At 47.5% G+C, this 16512-nt stretch overlaps 1 protein-coding gene across 1 annotated transcript in view; it reads right to left on the bottom strand.

Moving 5' to 3' along the window:
- The window catches only part of Upk1a (uroplakin 1A), a 15368-nt gene extending 7026 nt beyond the window's left edge, over positions 1-8342 (bottom strand). Inside the window, exons 1-2 of the mRNA XM_008828035.3 lie at positions 8256-8342; positions 2950-3150 (exon numbers count right to left, since the gene is read on the bottom strand). Coding sequence (XP_008826257.1) covers positions 2950-3150; positions 8256-8339 — 285 coding nt within the window. The 5' untranslated portion in view covers positions 8340-8342. The remainder of the gene's footprint in view (positions 1-2949; positions 3151-8255) is intronic.
- Between the last annotated feature and the right edge of the window lie 8170 nt (positions 8343-16512).

Raw genomic sequence — 16512 nt, 5'->3', positions numbered from 1 at the left:
AGAAAAAGAAAAAAGGAGTGGGGGTTGAAAAAATAGTCTAGTTCAGTAGTAGAGAGCTGCAGCTGGGACTACAGTGAGACCCTATTTCAAAAAAAAAAAGATTCCTCAGATGGGGGCTGGAGAGATAGTTCAGTGGTTAAAAGAGCCTGCTGCTCTTGCAGAGGACCCGAGTTTGGATCCCAGAACCCATGTTAGGCAGCTCACAACCACTTCTAGCTCCAGCTCCAGGGGATCTGATGCCCTCTTCTGGCCTCCACAGGCACCGGCACCCACATGCACATACACACACCCCCATAATTTTTAAAAAATTTATATGTGCGAGTGTACTGCCAGCATGTGTGTAAGTGTACCCTTGGCATGCAGTGCCATGGAGATCAGAAGAGGGTGTTAGATTCCCCTGGAACTGGAGTTATAAATGGTTGTTAGCTACCATATGAGTGCTGAGAATCAAACTCGGGTCCTCTGCAAGGGCCGCCTGTGTTCTTAACCACTGAGCTAGACTCACACATAATTTTAAAAGATAATTTAAAAGAATATTTTAAAGGGGCTGGAGAGATGGCTCAGTGGTTAAGAACACTGACTGTTCTTGCAGAAGACCTGGGTTCGAATCCCAGCACGCACATGACAGCTAACAACTGTCTGTAACTCCAGTTACAAGGGATCCAACAGCCTCTTCTGTCCTCCATGGGCATTGCAGGGCATGGCAGCTAACAGTTTCCTGTAAACTCCAGTTCCAGGGGATCCAACACTCTCTTCCCGCCTCTGCAGACAGTGAATACATGTGGTGTACTTATATACACACGGGCAAAACACTCATACACATCAAATAAAAAAATAAAATTTATGCCAGGCGTGGTGGCACACGCCTTTAATCCTGGCACTCGGGAGGCAGAGGCAGGCGGATCTCTGTGAGTTCGAGGCCAGCCTGATCTACATAGCAAGTTCCAGGAGAGCTGAGGCTACAGGGAGACCCTGTCTCAAAAAAGACAAATAAATAAATAAATAAATTAATTAATTTAATTTAATTTAAAAAAATGGGAACAGGGAAGAGCCAGACACATTATTTTTAGTAGTTGTATAGACTTTCAGGCTTTGGTGAAATTGTTATGACAGAAAATTAATTATCTCGTTGGGGTGGGGGAAGGGATGAAGATGAGAGGAAGGAAGAAAACCAGGAGGAGGAAGGAAGTGGCGAGAAAGCCCCTCCACACAGCCCCATGTTACTTAGAATAAAGCCAAAGCCACATAAGCCCACCTGATTGGCCCCCTTCCCTGTTCTTCCTTACCCGTTCCCCTTACCGTGCTCTGGTGCCTGTTGGACTTCTGCCCACCTCTGGCTCCATGACCTTTGTTCATGCTGTTCCCTCCACCTGGAACCCTTTTCCCTCAAGTGTGGACTGGGCTCACCCACACACACATCTGCTTGGGGTCTTTGCTTCTGCTGGCTGTGGGCTTCTCACCCTCCCCAGGTTCCCTCACTCCCTTAGATCAAGGCTTTCTGGTTGTGCTCAGTGCCTCTTGTGGTGATCAGTGATACTTCCTGCTCAGTAAACATTAAATGCTTGTTGACCGAGTAAGTGATGCTCGGGGGAGACTCAAAGACCCTCTACTGGAAAGGAAGCACTGAGCTCTCTGTATGGCATGTCTGCTCTCCCAAAGACCTGGGAGGCCTCATTAAGCCTTGGCTGCTCTGTCTGGTAAGTGTGTTGAGAAGCACAATTTCAGAGGGCCCCGTGAGGACTGAGAGAGCTCACTCACTGCTCACTTCTATTGTCAAGCACAGAACTTCTTGGCAGGTGTGGGTTCTTTACTGTGGGCAGAGATTAAGAGAATGGGCTTGGGCAAATGACATAGCTCAGTGGGTAAAGGTGCTTGCTGCCAAACTTGATGACTTGAGTTTGATCCCTGGGGCCCACATGGTAGAAGGGACAACTCCCTTCCACAAGTTGTCCTCTGACCGCCACACATATACTGTGGCATGAGTACATGAGTACTTACCACATGTACTCACCACAAAAAAATAATGTAATTTTTTTTTTTTGAGACAGGTTCTCCCTGTAGTCCCATATGGCCTGGAGTTCAGTGTGTAGACCAGGCTGGCCTTGATCTCAAAGATCTGCCTGCCTCTGCTTCCTGAGTGCTGAGATTAAAGGTGTGTGCCACCATGCCTGGCTAGCTTTTTTAAATTAAAACAAACAAACAAACAAACAAAACGGACTGGGGAGATGACTCAACAGTTAAGAGCACTGGCTTCTCTTTTGCAGAGGACCCAGGCTGGGTTCCCAGCACCCACATAGTGGTTAACAACCATCTGTAACTCCAGTTCTAGGCATTCTGATGCCCTCTTCTGGCCTCCACGGTCATTGCACACTCATGGTACACTTACATGCACCCAGGGAAAATACTCATACACATACAAATAATTAACTAATTGAGAAAAAAAAAAAAAAGCACAGGGTCAAGAGCTGATGTGCTCAGATGTAAGGTAGTTGTGTGGTCTTGGATAAGTGATTTCACCTCTTTGAACCTCAGTTTCAATCTCTGTTAAACAGGGTAATGGTGATGATGATAACAGTGGTGGTATTCTATGGTAGGCCATGAGAAATAGCTAATCTGCAAACCATTGAGCTCCCAGCATAGAGTGCCTGCTTACTAAATGACAGCTATGTTATTATTATTTTTGTCATTGTTCTTGGCCTAGCTCAGGAACAAAGACCCCGGGAGACCAAATAATTGGGGTTCAAATTCCAGTTCTGCTATTAAGAACCTTCTAGTAACTGTTTAGAGCTTCCCTCACATCCTGTGCCCCAGTATTCTCTGCACATTGGGGGTGACAGTTGAGACAAGGTTACTGGGCCAGAGGCCCCAAGCAAGGTGCCACACAGGACTGACCTAGTTATTACCAGAACTGTGATGGCAAGTCCCCTCCATCCCCATCCTGGGTCTCACCGTGAGGATCATGGACTGGCGACGGCAGAGTGCAGCTCCCACACCAAAGCTGGCCACCACGAAGAAGGAGAAGCCGCAGAAGATGGCAATCCAGGCCCCAGCAAAGACGTCATCTTTGCCCGAGACGCCCATCAGCGGGTACACACGGTACTGGTCAGCTGTCACCCACACTGTCTCAGCAAATAGGGCTAGACCTGACAGCTGGACAGGGCGTTGGGTTAGGAAAGTCTGCCTGAGGCCAGCAGCTGGGCTGCGTGTCTCTGAAATGGAGTTCTTGCCCCATCCAGAGCCTCTCATGTCCTTTGGGTAAAGTGGGCACTGAAGTGAGGCTCTCACCCCCATGAGCAGGGATGAGGTGGGTAAAGCCAAGAAGCAAGAAAAGGCCCAATCAGAGCCTTGTCCCATGCCAGCCCTGGCAAGCGGGACCAGCACAGGGGAAGATGCTTGGCTGGCCTGGCCCAACTGGCAGGGCTGTTCTGAGGGCAGGATTTTACACTCATAGATAAGAAAATGACATCTGGGGGCTGGAGAGATCGTTCAGCAGTTAAGAGCTCTGGCTGCTCTTGCACTGGGGCTTGGCTCCCAAAACCCACAGGGCAGCTAACAATGACCCATAACTCCAGTTCCATGGGAATCTAGTGCCCCTTTTTGGCCTCCGTGGACACTGCAGGCACATAGTGCATTTATATACATGCAGGCAAAACACTCATACAGTCACATAAAGAAAAAATAAATAAATCAAAACAAAAAGAAATTTAAAATGACATCTGCCTCAACACCTTGTTCAAGCAGTCAATCATTCAGGTGCAGTGGCTTGGGCAAGGTAGTCACCAGCCCTTGTAGCACCATGATAAGGGGACCAGGAGGACCAGCAGGACGGCACACAGCAGAGTGCTGTGTGATTGTCCAGGGGCCTGGAGGCTCTCTGTAGTTTTATGTGGAACAGTTTAGAAGCCACATGAGCTGCTGAGGGAAATACTGGAGTCGCACAGCAGGATGTGGGGATGAACTACATTGGGACAACAATATAGGCTTGTATGTGTATTTGCTTAAAGAAATACCGGGAAGACTGGGGATGTAGCTCAGCTGGTAGAATGCTCATCTAGCACGTAGAAAGTCCTGGGTTCAATCTCCAGCACCATATAAACTGGGCGTGGTGGTCCAGGCCTGTATCCCCAGCACTCAGGAAGTAGAGGCAGGAGGATCAGAAGGTCAGGCCTATCACTGGCTATATAGGAGTTTGAGGCTAACCTGGGCTACCTGAGAGACCCTGTCTAAAAACAAAACAAAACAAAAACTAAAAGTCTGGTCACTACAAGGTTGGCATGGAGACAAAGGAGGGATGACTTCTCTGTGGATAGCGTTTGTTGGTTGGTTTGTTTTGAAACAAGGTCTCACACTGTAGCTCAAGTTGGCCTGGAACCCTCTATGTAGCCCTAGGCTGGCCTCAAACTTGTGGTAACTCTCTTATCTTAGCCTTCCAAGTGTTGGGATTACAGGTGTGTTCCCACACTGGACTATTCGGTGGACATTTTTGTTCGTTTTTGTAAGATAGGGTCTCACTATGTCACCCTGGCTGGCCTGGAACTCAATATGTAGACCAAACTGGTCTTTAACTCACAGAGATCTGCCTGGCTCTGCTTCCTGAGTGCTGGGATTAAAGGACTGTGCCACAATGCCCAGCCTGCGGACATTTTTGATGATGATAAAAGCTAACAATTTGAGCTCTTACTGTGTGCTGACTGTTGGTCTAATGGCTGTGATAATCACTTCTGTTACCAGCTGTAGCATCCTAAGGCTCTGGCCCATACAAAGAGCAGAGTAGTGCATCCAGCTCTATTCTAGGAACATTAATCCAGGAACTCATAATATCTTTACAATATTCCTTTTTTTTTTTTATCTCCATCTTACAGATGAGAAAACAGGTGTACAGAGATTACACTTCTGGCCCCAGACCCTAGTTAGCAGAGCTGGGATATGAACCCAGGTCTGCCTGACTATAGAGCCATGCACAAGCACTAAAGGAAAATCAGCCTAACATGGCTGAAAGAACTGACCATCTGCCCACCCTGCCCCCACTCCAGAAGGCAGATGCATCTTCTTCAGAATACATGCCCCCAAGCAAAAGACAACTGGTTTCTTATTAGCCTTCTAGAAGATCTGGTTCCTTATCAAACCCCCTATCAGAACACCGCATCTCCTTCCCGATGCCTGCCAGAGGAGTAGAACACCTCCCCAAAGGTATGCCCCGCCTTTTGGGATTCCGGGAAGGCTTGGTCCCTTTTCTGGAATTTCTGGGCCCACCTATAACTCTTAGCCCTCCCCCAACAACCTCGGGAAGGTTGTATGTCCCTCATAGCTAATAAAACTATCTGTATCTGTTGAGGTTGGATTTCATATCTACTTTTTAATCACAATGCCTTCTTACCCCAAATTCTAACAAGTATCACATATTTTTTTTTTGCAAAAAATAAACATCAGAGGATGGAGAGATGGCTCAGCAGTTAAGAGCACTGGCTGTTTACCTGGATTTGGTTCCCAGCACCCACATGGTGACTAACAATCATCTTAACCTACAGTTCAAGGGGATCTGATGCCCTCTTCTGGCCTCCGCAGGCATTGTATGAAACAGGTGCACTCGCATGCAGGGAAAACACTCATACACATAAAATAAAAATAAATAAATCAAAACAATTTAAAAAAGTAGCCAGGCGTGGTGGTGCACGCCTTTAATCCCAGCACTCGAGAGGCAGAGGCAGGCGGATCCTCTGTGAGTTTGAGGCCAGCTTGGTCTACAGAGTGAGTTCCAAGCAGCTGGAGCTACAGGGAGACCCTGTATCAAAAAGATCCCCACCCCCTCAAAAAAAGAAAGAAAACAACACCAAGGGCCTGGAGAAATGGTGTAGCAATCAAGAATGTTTCTTGCACTTCCAGAGGGTCCAAGTTCAGTTCTCAGTACCCACATCAGGCAGCTCACAATCACCTAAAACTCCTGCTCCAAGGGATCTGATGCCCTCTTCTGGTCTCTGCAAGCAACTGTACTCATGTGGTCTATACACACAGACACATGCACATACACATTTTTAAAAACCCAACATCATTGAGATGGCTCAGTGGTTAAGAGCACTGACTGCTCTTGCAGAGGACCTGGGTTCAATTCCCAGCACCCACATGGCAGCTACGAACCGTCCTTAACTCCAGTTCCAGGGGAATCCAAAGCCCTCTTTGACCTCCGCAACATTGCACAACATGGATGCACTCACATACATGCAGACAATACACTCATACACATAAAATAAAAATAATAAAATATTTTAAAAAACAACATCAATTAAAAAACATTACAAGTCAGCCATGGTGAGTCATACCTGTAAATCCTAGCACTCAGGAAACTGAGGCAGGAGAATTAGGAGTTTAAGGCCAGAAGGTTTAACACCCTGCCTCAAAAAATAGAGGGTGATAGGTAGAGAGCAGGTGGGAGCGAGCGGGTGGAGGAAGGCACCGAGGCACAGATGGAATTCTCAGCGGGATACAGATTTATTTCGCATGGGGCACCTTTCCCTTGGGGAAGGGAAAGATGTCAGCGGAGGGAAAGATGTCAGGGATGGGACGGGGGGAAGGGGGAAGGGGGAAGGGGGTTAGGAAGGGAAAGATGTCAGGGAAAGATGTCCAGGAGAGATGTCCACCCACGGGTTGTGAGCTGGGACTTTATATATGGGGGCTTTAGGGTGTGGAAGGGGGAATGTTTGGGGGAGAAATCAGGGAAGGGGAAGCAGGTAGGATTAGGGTGTGGAAGTGTTTTCTTTTTCCTCTTAAGATAAGAGGAACTCTGTTTATCTTATGGTTATCAGGTAGAATCTGCTTATCTTTGGAGGTCAGAGGAAAGGCAGGCTGCTTCTCAGCAGAGTTTGTTTCCCTTGACTCCAAAGGTCAAGGTGAGGTCCCTGTTGGGGAGGGGGGAAACTGCTGCTCTTTGGAACCCTAACAGAGGGCACACATATGAAAGAAGCAGAGGCAGGAGGATCTCTTTGAGTTCAAGGCCAGCCTGGTCTACATAGAGAATTCCAGGTCATTCAGGGCTACACAGTGAGACTCTGTCTCAAAAATCAAAACACAACAAACAAAAATTTTAAAACCAGAGACAATTATTCATTGTTATTATGAGTTTCCCAAGAGTCAGGCAGACACTTTAAGATAATAGCTACCATGGTTTTTCATATTATTTATTTATTCATTTTCGTTGTTTGTGTATGGGTGCAGGAGTGCAACAGCACAATGCGGAAGTCAGAGGACAACCTGAGGAGTCAGGTTTCCCGCACCACGTGGGTCCCAGAGATTGAACTCAGGTCCTCCATCAAGTGCCTTTACCTGCTGAGCCATCTTGAGGGCCTGCATGGCTTTTGGTTTCGGTTTTTTTTTTTTGTTTTTTTGTTTTTTTTTTTTTTTTTTTTTTTTTTTCTTTTTTTTTTTTTTAATCTATCTATCTATCTATTTATTTATTTATTTTTGAGACAGGGTCTCACTATGTAGCCCTAGTTGGCCTCGAACTCACAGATATCACCTGTCTCTGCCTCTGGAGTGCTGAAAATAAAGGCTTGTGCCACCATGCCCAGCCTATGGTGGTATCTTTTTAAAGACAGAGTCTCATGTAGCCCAGGCTGGTATCCAACTTTTTTTTTTTTTTTTTTGGCTTTTTGACACAGGATCTCCCTGCAGCCCCAGCTGGCCTGGAACTCACTATGGAGATCAGGCTGGCCTTGAACTCACAGAGATCCGCCTGCCTCTGCCTCCCGAGTGCTGGGATTAAAGGTGTGTGCCACCATACCCGGTTCCAACTCTTTTTGTAGCTGAAGCTGACTCTGAACTCCTAATCCTCCTGCCTCTACTTCTTAAGTGCTAGGCTTACAGGCATACACCATCACACCCAAATAACAGTGTCCCCCGCCCCCCACCCCCCCACCACACCCCAGGGTTTCACACTCTGTGGTTCAGGTTGGCCTCCAACTCTCCAGCTGCAGCATCCCAAGTTTGCCCCCATGCCTGTCTGTGAAGGATTTTTTTCTGAGTTGTGGACTGATCTACACAATCCACAAGGAAGACACAGTCCTCAGATAAGGAAGGAAGGCACACAGAGAAGTCAAGTTGTGCCTTAAGGTCACACAGCTGGAAGAAAGCTGAGCTGATTTCGACCAGGCTGCTGGGCCTTGAGACTGCAGCGCTGGCCCCGATACCCATCCCAGGCTGAGGATTGCCACCTCCCCCATGAACCCTCCACCCCCATGTTCCCCAGCACTGGAGCCTCTCACCAAGATAATGATGTTGCCCAGGACCAGCAGCCCCACCACTACTGGAGACCCCTTCTCCGTCTCTGTTGCTTCACAAGCCATCATCCTGCTGTGGACATAGGAAGAGGGAGGAGGCCAGGCAGAAGTGAGGAGGGGAAGGAGGGAGAGCCTAGCCAGATCCTCTTCAGGCTAGACCCCAGCTGTGAGGAGATTCTCACTTGCTGCACAGCCCAGGCTGGTACCCATTTGCCCAGCCTTCCACAGCGCTGGCAGTGAGCCCTTCTGCAGAATAAGAATGCACGGCTCTGACAGCACAGCCTCAGCCTCTGTCCTGACTCCCAAAGCCCCCTCCTCACCTGCTCTCCAGAAGCCTCTGGCTAGCCCCACCCACAGCAGCTCCCTATGTATGTCCAGGCCCCTCCTGAGCCAGTCTCCAAAGGAAGGAGGGAGGGGACAGGGGCTCCTCAGGCTGACCAGGATGGGAGGTCAGATTTTATGAGCTCCTTGCCATTGAAATGATTGACAGACCTGAAATTCAGGATTGTGCTCATGTCTGGCCACCAGGGCAAAGTGATATGTACTCAGGGCCTCTGGTTCCCAGGCTGTGGGGGTGCAGGAGGGGGTGGGAGTGGGGAGTAAACTATCTGATGGCCATCTCTATAGGCCTTACATGGGCTTTTCTGGGAGCAGGGGTCAGATCCATGACAGACCCACATGTAAATCTCAGATTCCAGAACTGCCTCCAGCAGCCTTCTGGGACCCAAGAGCCCAGAGGGAGGACCAGAGAGAGACAGAGAACAGGGTTAGACCAAGACAGAGCAGTGGGACAGTTGTAAGGGAGAAATAAAAGCCACTGGTTAGAGGAGCAGCCACTGAGGTGGGGACAGGAGAGGGCATGTGAAGGAGTCTGAGGGGAGTGTTTATGAAGGGGAGGATGGGCTAGAAACAGGAAAGGGGCAGGTAGAATGGGGAAGTGGAAGGATTACTGGCTGAGAAGATCAAGGATCTAGGCTTAAATCTCAGTTCTGTGTCCTCTGAATCGCACAACTTGTGATGTACATGTGCAATTAGTGTGTTCTCAGCCCACGTTCACAAAGCAGCAAGCGGCACACCCCTGCTCCAGAGCCCACCGTCGCTCCAATGGCGCCCCCTAGTGGCAAAGCGCTGATCCCTTTGGTGAAACTGGTGTCTTGAGGCTGGGGACGTTCCCCAAAATAGACATTGGCAGCCAAGCGTGGTGGCCGCACCCCTTTAATCCCAGCACTCTGGAGGCAGACGCTGGGAGATCTCTGTAAGATCCCCCTGGTCTACATAGTGAGTTTCAGGCCAGCTGGGGCTACAGAGAGACCCTGTCTCAAAACAACCAAAAAGAGGCACTGGAGACATGGCTCAGGGGTTAAGAGCACTGGCTGCTCTGGGTTCGAATTCCAGCACCTACATGACAGCTAACAAACGTCGGAACTCCAGTTCCAGGGGATCTGACACCCTCTTCTGACTTCCTTGAGCACTGCATGACTCGGGTGCACTTACATACATGCAGGCAATACACTCATACACATAAAATTTAAAAATTAAAACTAAAAAGAGAAAAGACAAGACATTAGGAGGTGTGTGGAGGCGTGGTGGCCCACACCATTAATTCCAGCACTGGGGAGGTAGAGGCACGTGGATCTCTGTGAAGCGAGCCTGGTCTAAAGAGCAGCCAACCAGAGTTATATAGTGAGACCCTGTCCCCCCAAAACAAAACAACAACAAAAACCAGACATTGGCTTCTTAACAAGTACACAAGATGCTTTGCAATTTAAATAACTTGATTTTCTTCAAACTACTTTAAAGTACTTTTTTCTTTTACTTTTTTGTTTGTTTGTTTGTTTTTTCAGACAGGGTCTCCCTGTAACCCCAGCTGGCCTGGAACTCTCTAGGTAGACTAGGCTGGCCTCAAACTCACTAAGATTCTTCTGCCTCTGCCTCCCAAGTGCTGGGACTAAAGGTGTGTGCCACCACACCCAGCCTAAATTTTAATTTTTTTTATTTACTGTTTTTATTTTATGTGTAAGAGCGTATTGCCTGCATGTAAGTGCACCCATGTTGTCCGATGCCCTCAGAGGTCAGAAGAGGGTGTCAGATCCCCTGCAAATGGAGTTACGGACAGTTGTTAGCTTCCATGTAGGTGCTGGGAATTGAACCCAGAGCCACTGCAAGAGCAGCCAGTGCTCTTAACCACTGAGCCATCTCTCCAGCCCCCTTGATTTACATTCATATTAAGGGATTCCAAGGAAATTTAAATAATAATGCATGGACACTAGATAAGTTTTGCCTTAAATAATTTGCAAAAAAAACAAAAAATAGAGCCAGGTTAATACTTTGAAATATTTGGTTTTGGTTTGGTTTTTCGTGTTTTTAAAATTAAATTTTATTACTTTGTGTGTGAGTATGTGCCCATTAAGCAGGTATGGAGATCAGACAATTTGGGGGAGTCAGTTCTCTCCTTCCACCTTGTGGGTGCCAGGGATCAAACTCAGGTCATCAGGCTTGGCTGCAGGTATCTTTACCCCCTGAACTACCTCACCACCCAGTTATTTGTTTTTTTTTTTTTTTTTTGATCCCAGGATGGCCTCAAATTTACAATGTAGTTGAGGATGACCTTGAACCACAGATCCTCCAGCCTTTGCTTCCCAAGTGCTGGAATTAAAGGTGTGTGCCGCCACACCTGGCTTCAGCAACAGTATTTTCAAGTTATATAAAGTGCCTAATAAAAGCAAAAAGTTGGGGCTTGGGAGATGTCTCAATCCACAGTGCTTGCTATGCAAGCACAAGGACCTGATTTAGGATCCCCAGGTATAAGCTGGGATGGGCTGCAATATGTCTCTGTAACCCTGGCACTGGCCTGGGGAAGGGCACAAAGACAGAAGGACTCCTGGGGCTCAATTAGTGTAATCAGCAAGGTGAAGACCAATCAGAAATCCTTTCTCATAAATAAATAAATAAATAAATAAATAAATAAATAAATAAGATGGCGAAACTGGGTGTGGTGGTTAATCCTGACACTCTAGAGGCAGAGGCAGGCAGAGCTATACATGAGATTTTGTCTTAAGAAAACAAAACAGGGGCTGGAGAGATGGCTCAGTAGTTAAGATCTTGCAGAGGACTTGAGTTTGATTCCCAGCACCTACATGGCAGCTAACAACTCCATAACTCCAGTTCCAGGGGATCCGATACAGGTACACTTACATACAAGCAGGCCATCACACCCACCTTGTGAGTGCTGGGAACCAAACCTGGATCCTCTACAAAAGCAAGTGCTCTTAACTACCAAACCATCCCACTGCAGGGCAATGCTGAGTTGAATATAATGAGGGTCTGAGGGAAGGCAATTGTATTTAAATTCATGTCATCACAGAGTTTTGCTGCACAGTATGTCTTAGGAAGTTTCTGTTTCCTGTACCAAATCCTCTTACAGAGGAAGGTTCCAAAAGGAACCCCTGCTTGACCTAGACGTGGGATGGAAACCTATCAGCTTCATTTGTAAAATAGGAATGGTCTTTTTTTTTTTTTTGTCTTTTTGAACAGGGTCTCCCTGTAGCCCCAGCTGGCCTGGAACTCACTATGTAGACCAGGCTGGCCTTGAACTCAGAGATCGGCCTGCCTTGGCCTCCCAAGTGCTGGGACTACAGGCGTGTGTTACCATGTCCGGCTACGATGGAAATTTTATAACCTGCAGCTGCACCGTAAGGACTAGCAAGGCGGAAAGTTCCATGTTGACTGAATCAAGGGAAACGTGAGAAATGGTCTATAAGAGGTGGACAAGAAAATGTCTCAAGGTCTCTCCTTATATTAAAGGGGAATCACAGGCCTTTAGCACAGGTTCAGGTCTGACTACAGTTAAGTGTCACAGAGTGAGGCTTATGTGGATATACGCAAAGTTGTGCAGGGCTGCTCAGCATAGTGTCACTCCAGGACGCTTCCAATATCCAAAAGGGAAACAAATCCTTCTACAGGAAAGGGCTAGTGGCAACCACCTTCCCAGAGGATTAGGCACAACCACCTGGCACCAGGTGCCTCCAGCTGGAAGGAATGAGGAGACTGGAGAATCCAGGCTGAGACGCTGTGGGATGGGTGGGAAGAGCTACTGTAGAAGTATTACTATGCCCTGTTGTGGTGGTGGTGGTTCAATAAGAACCAATTAGCACATACAGAATGTGAGCCACTGTTAACATTCCCCTCTTCACCAAAAAAAAGGATGGCTTTGAACTCAGTATTCTCCTGCCTCCACTTTCTGAGTGCTGAAATTATAAAGTTGGCCTGGCTTCATAGTTTTTCTTGAAAGTGGTAATGAGCCAGGCATGGTGGTATAGACCCATAATCCCTGTACTTGAGAGGCTGAGGCAGGAGGATTGCCTCGAGAGTAAGGCTACATGGTGATAGAGTATGAAAGAACATATTGTTTTTATGCCAGTTGGTGGCACACAGCTTTAATCCCAGCACTCGGGAGACTCAGTGGTTAAGAGCCTGTGCTGCTCTTCCTGAGGACGAGTTTGATTCCTAGCAGCTCACAGCAGCCCGTAATTCCAGCACTGCACTCACAGTACAAACCCATATACACACAATTAAATAAAAATAAAATAAATAGACAGATGTGGTGGTGTATGCCTTTAATCCCAGGCAGAGGCAGGTAGATCTTTGTGAGATCTAGGTCAGCCTGGTCTACATAGTGAGTCCCAGGCCAAGTGAGGCTGCAGGGAGGCCCTGTCTCAAAGACAATAAACAAATAAATTAAAATAAATTACTAAAACAAGCTGGGCGTGGAGGCACACGCCTTTAATTCCCAGCTCTCAAGAGGCAGAGGCAGGCAGATCTCTGTGAGCTGAAGGCTAGCCTGGTCTACTCGGCAAGATTCAGGACAGCTGGGGTTATAGGGAGACCCCATCTCAAAAACAAACCAACCAAATAAAACCAAAACCAACTATGACAGCATGTTAAAAATTGTTGAAGTCTCCCAGCACTCAGGGGGACAGAGGGAAACAGATCTCTGTGAGTTCAAGGTTAGCCTGGTCTCCATAGTGATCCAGGCCAGCTGTGACTACAGGAAGACCCTGTCTCAAAAAGACCAAAAAAAGAAAAAAAAAAGTTGAAGTAGGTAAAGGAAGCAAACACTGAAGAGGAAATGGCTGTGGGGAAGTGCAGAGTTGCAGTTGTAGGTCTAGCAGTCAGGAAAGGCCTCACTAGTATGACTGAGGGACTGAGTCTGGTGAGGGGGTGAGCCTCGTGTCAGGCGGAACAGAGCAAGGGCTCAGCACTGGAGGGTACCACCAGCTTGGTGTGGAGTCTCATTTGTTTGCACAGATACTGCTCCACCAAAGCAGTCAGTGTGGCAGGAAGTGGGTAAGCAAACAGACACAATAGATTAGGACAAGAGAGACATCAAAGCAAATAGATGCATACCCACACGCACATATTAAGGTGCTCAGGATGGAACCTGGAGCCCTGGGCATGCTAAGCAAACACTATCACTGAGCTATATGCCTAACCAAATGAACATATCTATAAATGCTTCTAAGGGGTTCTCCCTGGAGAGAAACTGAAAAACAATCAGGGAAGTCCTAGCCTTGACTGTCCACTGCACACCCCATTGCTCTGTTTGACTTTTTCATCCAGGTAGGTGAGTGGTGGTTCATAATGTAGAATCCCAGTACTCAAGTGGCTAGGACAGCCTTGAGGTAGAAGAGAGAGAGACAGTGAGCGATCATTTTGTTTAAACTATTGAATGCACGGGCACAAAAATTTGCATACTATTCTGTATTGGTTTTTTTTGTTTGAGATAGGTCTCCCTGTAGCCCCAGAAGGCCTGGAACTCACTATGTAAATCAGGCTTGGCCTCAGTCTCACAGAGATCCACCTGCCTCTGTCTCTGCCTTCAAGTACAGAGATTATAGGCTGGGATTAAAGGTGTGCCCCCATAGATGCTCCTACACCCAACTTCTATTATCTCTTTTTAAATTTTTATTACTTTTGAGACAGGGTTTCCCTGTAGCCCCAGCTAGCTTGGAACTTGCTATGTAGACTAGTCTAACCTTAAACTCAGATCCTCCTGCTTTTGCCTCCCGAGTGCTGGGATTAAAGTGCCACCACACCCAGATATATATATATATATATATTTTTAATCTTGTGTATGAGTGTATTGCCTGCATGTATGTGAGTGCACCCGTGTCATGCAAAACCTTGGAGGTCAGAAGAGAGCTTTGGATTCCCCTGGAACTGGAGTTAAGGATGGTTCATAGCTGCCATGTGGGTGCTGGGAATCGAACCCAGGTCCTCTGCAAGAGCAGTCAGTACTCTTAACTGCTAAGCCATCTCTCCAGCCCCGTATCTCTTTTTTTAAAGGAAGTTAGAGGAAAGTAGAAACAGGGCCACTGATATGGCTCAGTGAATAAAAGTGCTTGCCTTGCAAAGCTTAGAGATCTAAGTTTGATTCCCAGAATCCATACAAAGGTGAAAGGAGAGACCTGACTCCACAAAGTTGTCCTCAGACTATGACACACATTTAAAAAGGGGTGGGGGGCCAGGATAGATGGCTCAGTGCTTGGAGTGCTTGCTGCTCTTCCAAAGGACCAGGGTTCAACTGCCAACACCTACATCAGGTGGCTCACAATTACCTGTAACTCCAACTCTTGGGATATCCAAGACTGTTCTGGCCTCCAGATAATTAAAAATTGAAAAAAAGAAAAAACAATGTAGATGGATTTCTAAGTTCAAGGCCAGCCTGGTCTACATAGCAAGCTCCAGGACAGCTAAGGCCATAGGGAGACTTTGTTTCAAAAAAAAAAAAGGGGGGGGGGGGCTGGAGAGATGGCTCAGTGGTCAAGAACACTGACTTCTTGCAGAAGACCTGGGTTTGAATCCCAGCACCCACATGGCAGCTAACAACTGTCTATAACTCCAGTTCCAGGGGATCTGACAGCCTCTTCTGTCCTCCACAGGGCATTGCAGGGCACGGGTGCACTTACCTACTTGCACTGCAAGTAGATATGTAGGCAATGCATGCATACAAAAAAAAAGAAATCAAAAGGCAAAACAAACAAAAAAACCAAAGAGTTGGGGCAGGGGCACAGAGAGATGGCTCAGTGGGTAGGAATACTTGTTGCTCTTGTAAATGGGAGCTTAATTCCAGGTACTCAGGCGAGGCAGCTCACAACTGCCTCTACCTCCAGGTCCAGCAGATTTAACGCCCTCTTCTGATCTCAGAGGGCACCTGCACACATGCCATGCATACACACACAAATAATTTAAGAAAAGGGATATAGCTCAGCAGTACAGCCCTTGCCTTGAATCCCCCAGTGAGGGGCTGGGGTCACTCAATGGTAGAGCACCTGCTTAGCATGTGGGAGGCCCTGGGTTTCATCCACAGGACCAACAGAAACAAAAGCAGACAGCCTTTCATTGCAGTTCTTTGGCATTGTCAAAGCATGGTACAGGCAAACCTTCAAGGACCGCGCGTGCACTAGGGTGGTATTTCTGGTCATCCCCTGGCAGCTGCCTCAGATCCCTCTCAAAAGCTATTTTCTTCAACATAAGGAGCATCGACACATCAGATATTTGTCCTACAAGCAATCAGTCGAGGTTTTCAGGATACATGGATTCAGACACTAGATGGCACTCGAGCTGGCCTTGCAGACTTGCCCGTGTTGGGGATCTTTTGGACTCTGCCAGTTCCTTTGGGGGACAGTAAACTCAGTGGCCTTCAGTGGCTTCCAATCATCATGGTGATAAACACACAGAGAGGAAGCAGGCCCAGGACCTGAGGCAGGGACCCCACGCAGGAGGCTGACCAGGCAGGGACCTGAGATAGGTTTGAGAATTGAATTTCTTAGGTAAAATAATGGTGATTGTTTTAAAGTTGAACGTGGTAGTGGTACATGCCTATAATCCCAGGTGAAGGCAGGAGAATTAGGAATTCAAGGTCATCCTCAGTTACATAGCAAGTTTAAGGCCAGACTGGGGTACCCGAGAACCTGTCTTAAAAGAAAGAAGGGGCTGGAGAGATGGCTCAGTGGTTAAGAGCACTGGCTGCTCTTGCAGAAGACCTGGGTTCTGTTCCCAGCACCCACATGGTAGCTAAGCCATCATCTGACATCCTCTTCTGGTCTCGAAAAGCATTACGTACATAGGCACACTTACATACACGCAGGCAAAACTTGTGCACATAAAAATTAGAGCCAGGTGTGGTGGAGCACACCTTTAATCCCAGCACTCGGGAGGCAGAAGCAGGTGGATCTCTGTA

The sequence above is a fragment of the Nannospalax galili genome, unplaced genomic scaffold, assembly GCF_000622305.1.
Source record: "Nannospalax galili isolate Female #2095 unplaced genomic scaffold, S.galili_v1.0 scaffold833, whole genome shotgun sequence".
Classification (NCBI taxonomy): domain Eukaryota; kingdom Metazoa; phylum Chordata; class Mammalia; order Rodentia; family Spalacidae; genus Nannospalax; species Nannospalax galili.
This window is presented reverse-complemented; position numbering and strand designations above follow the sequence as displayed.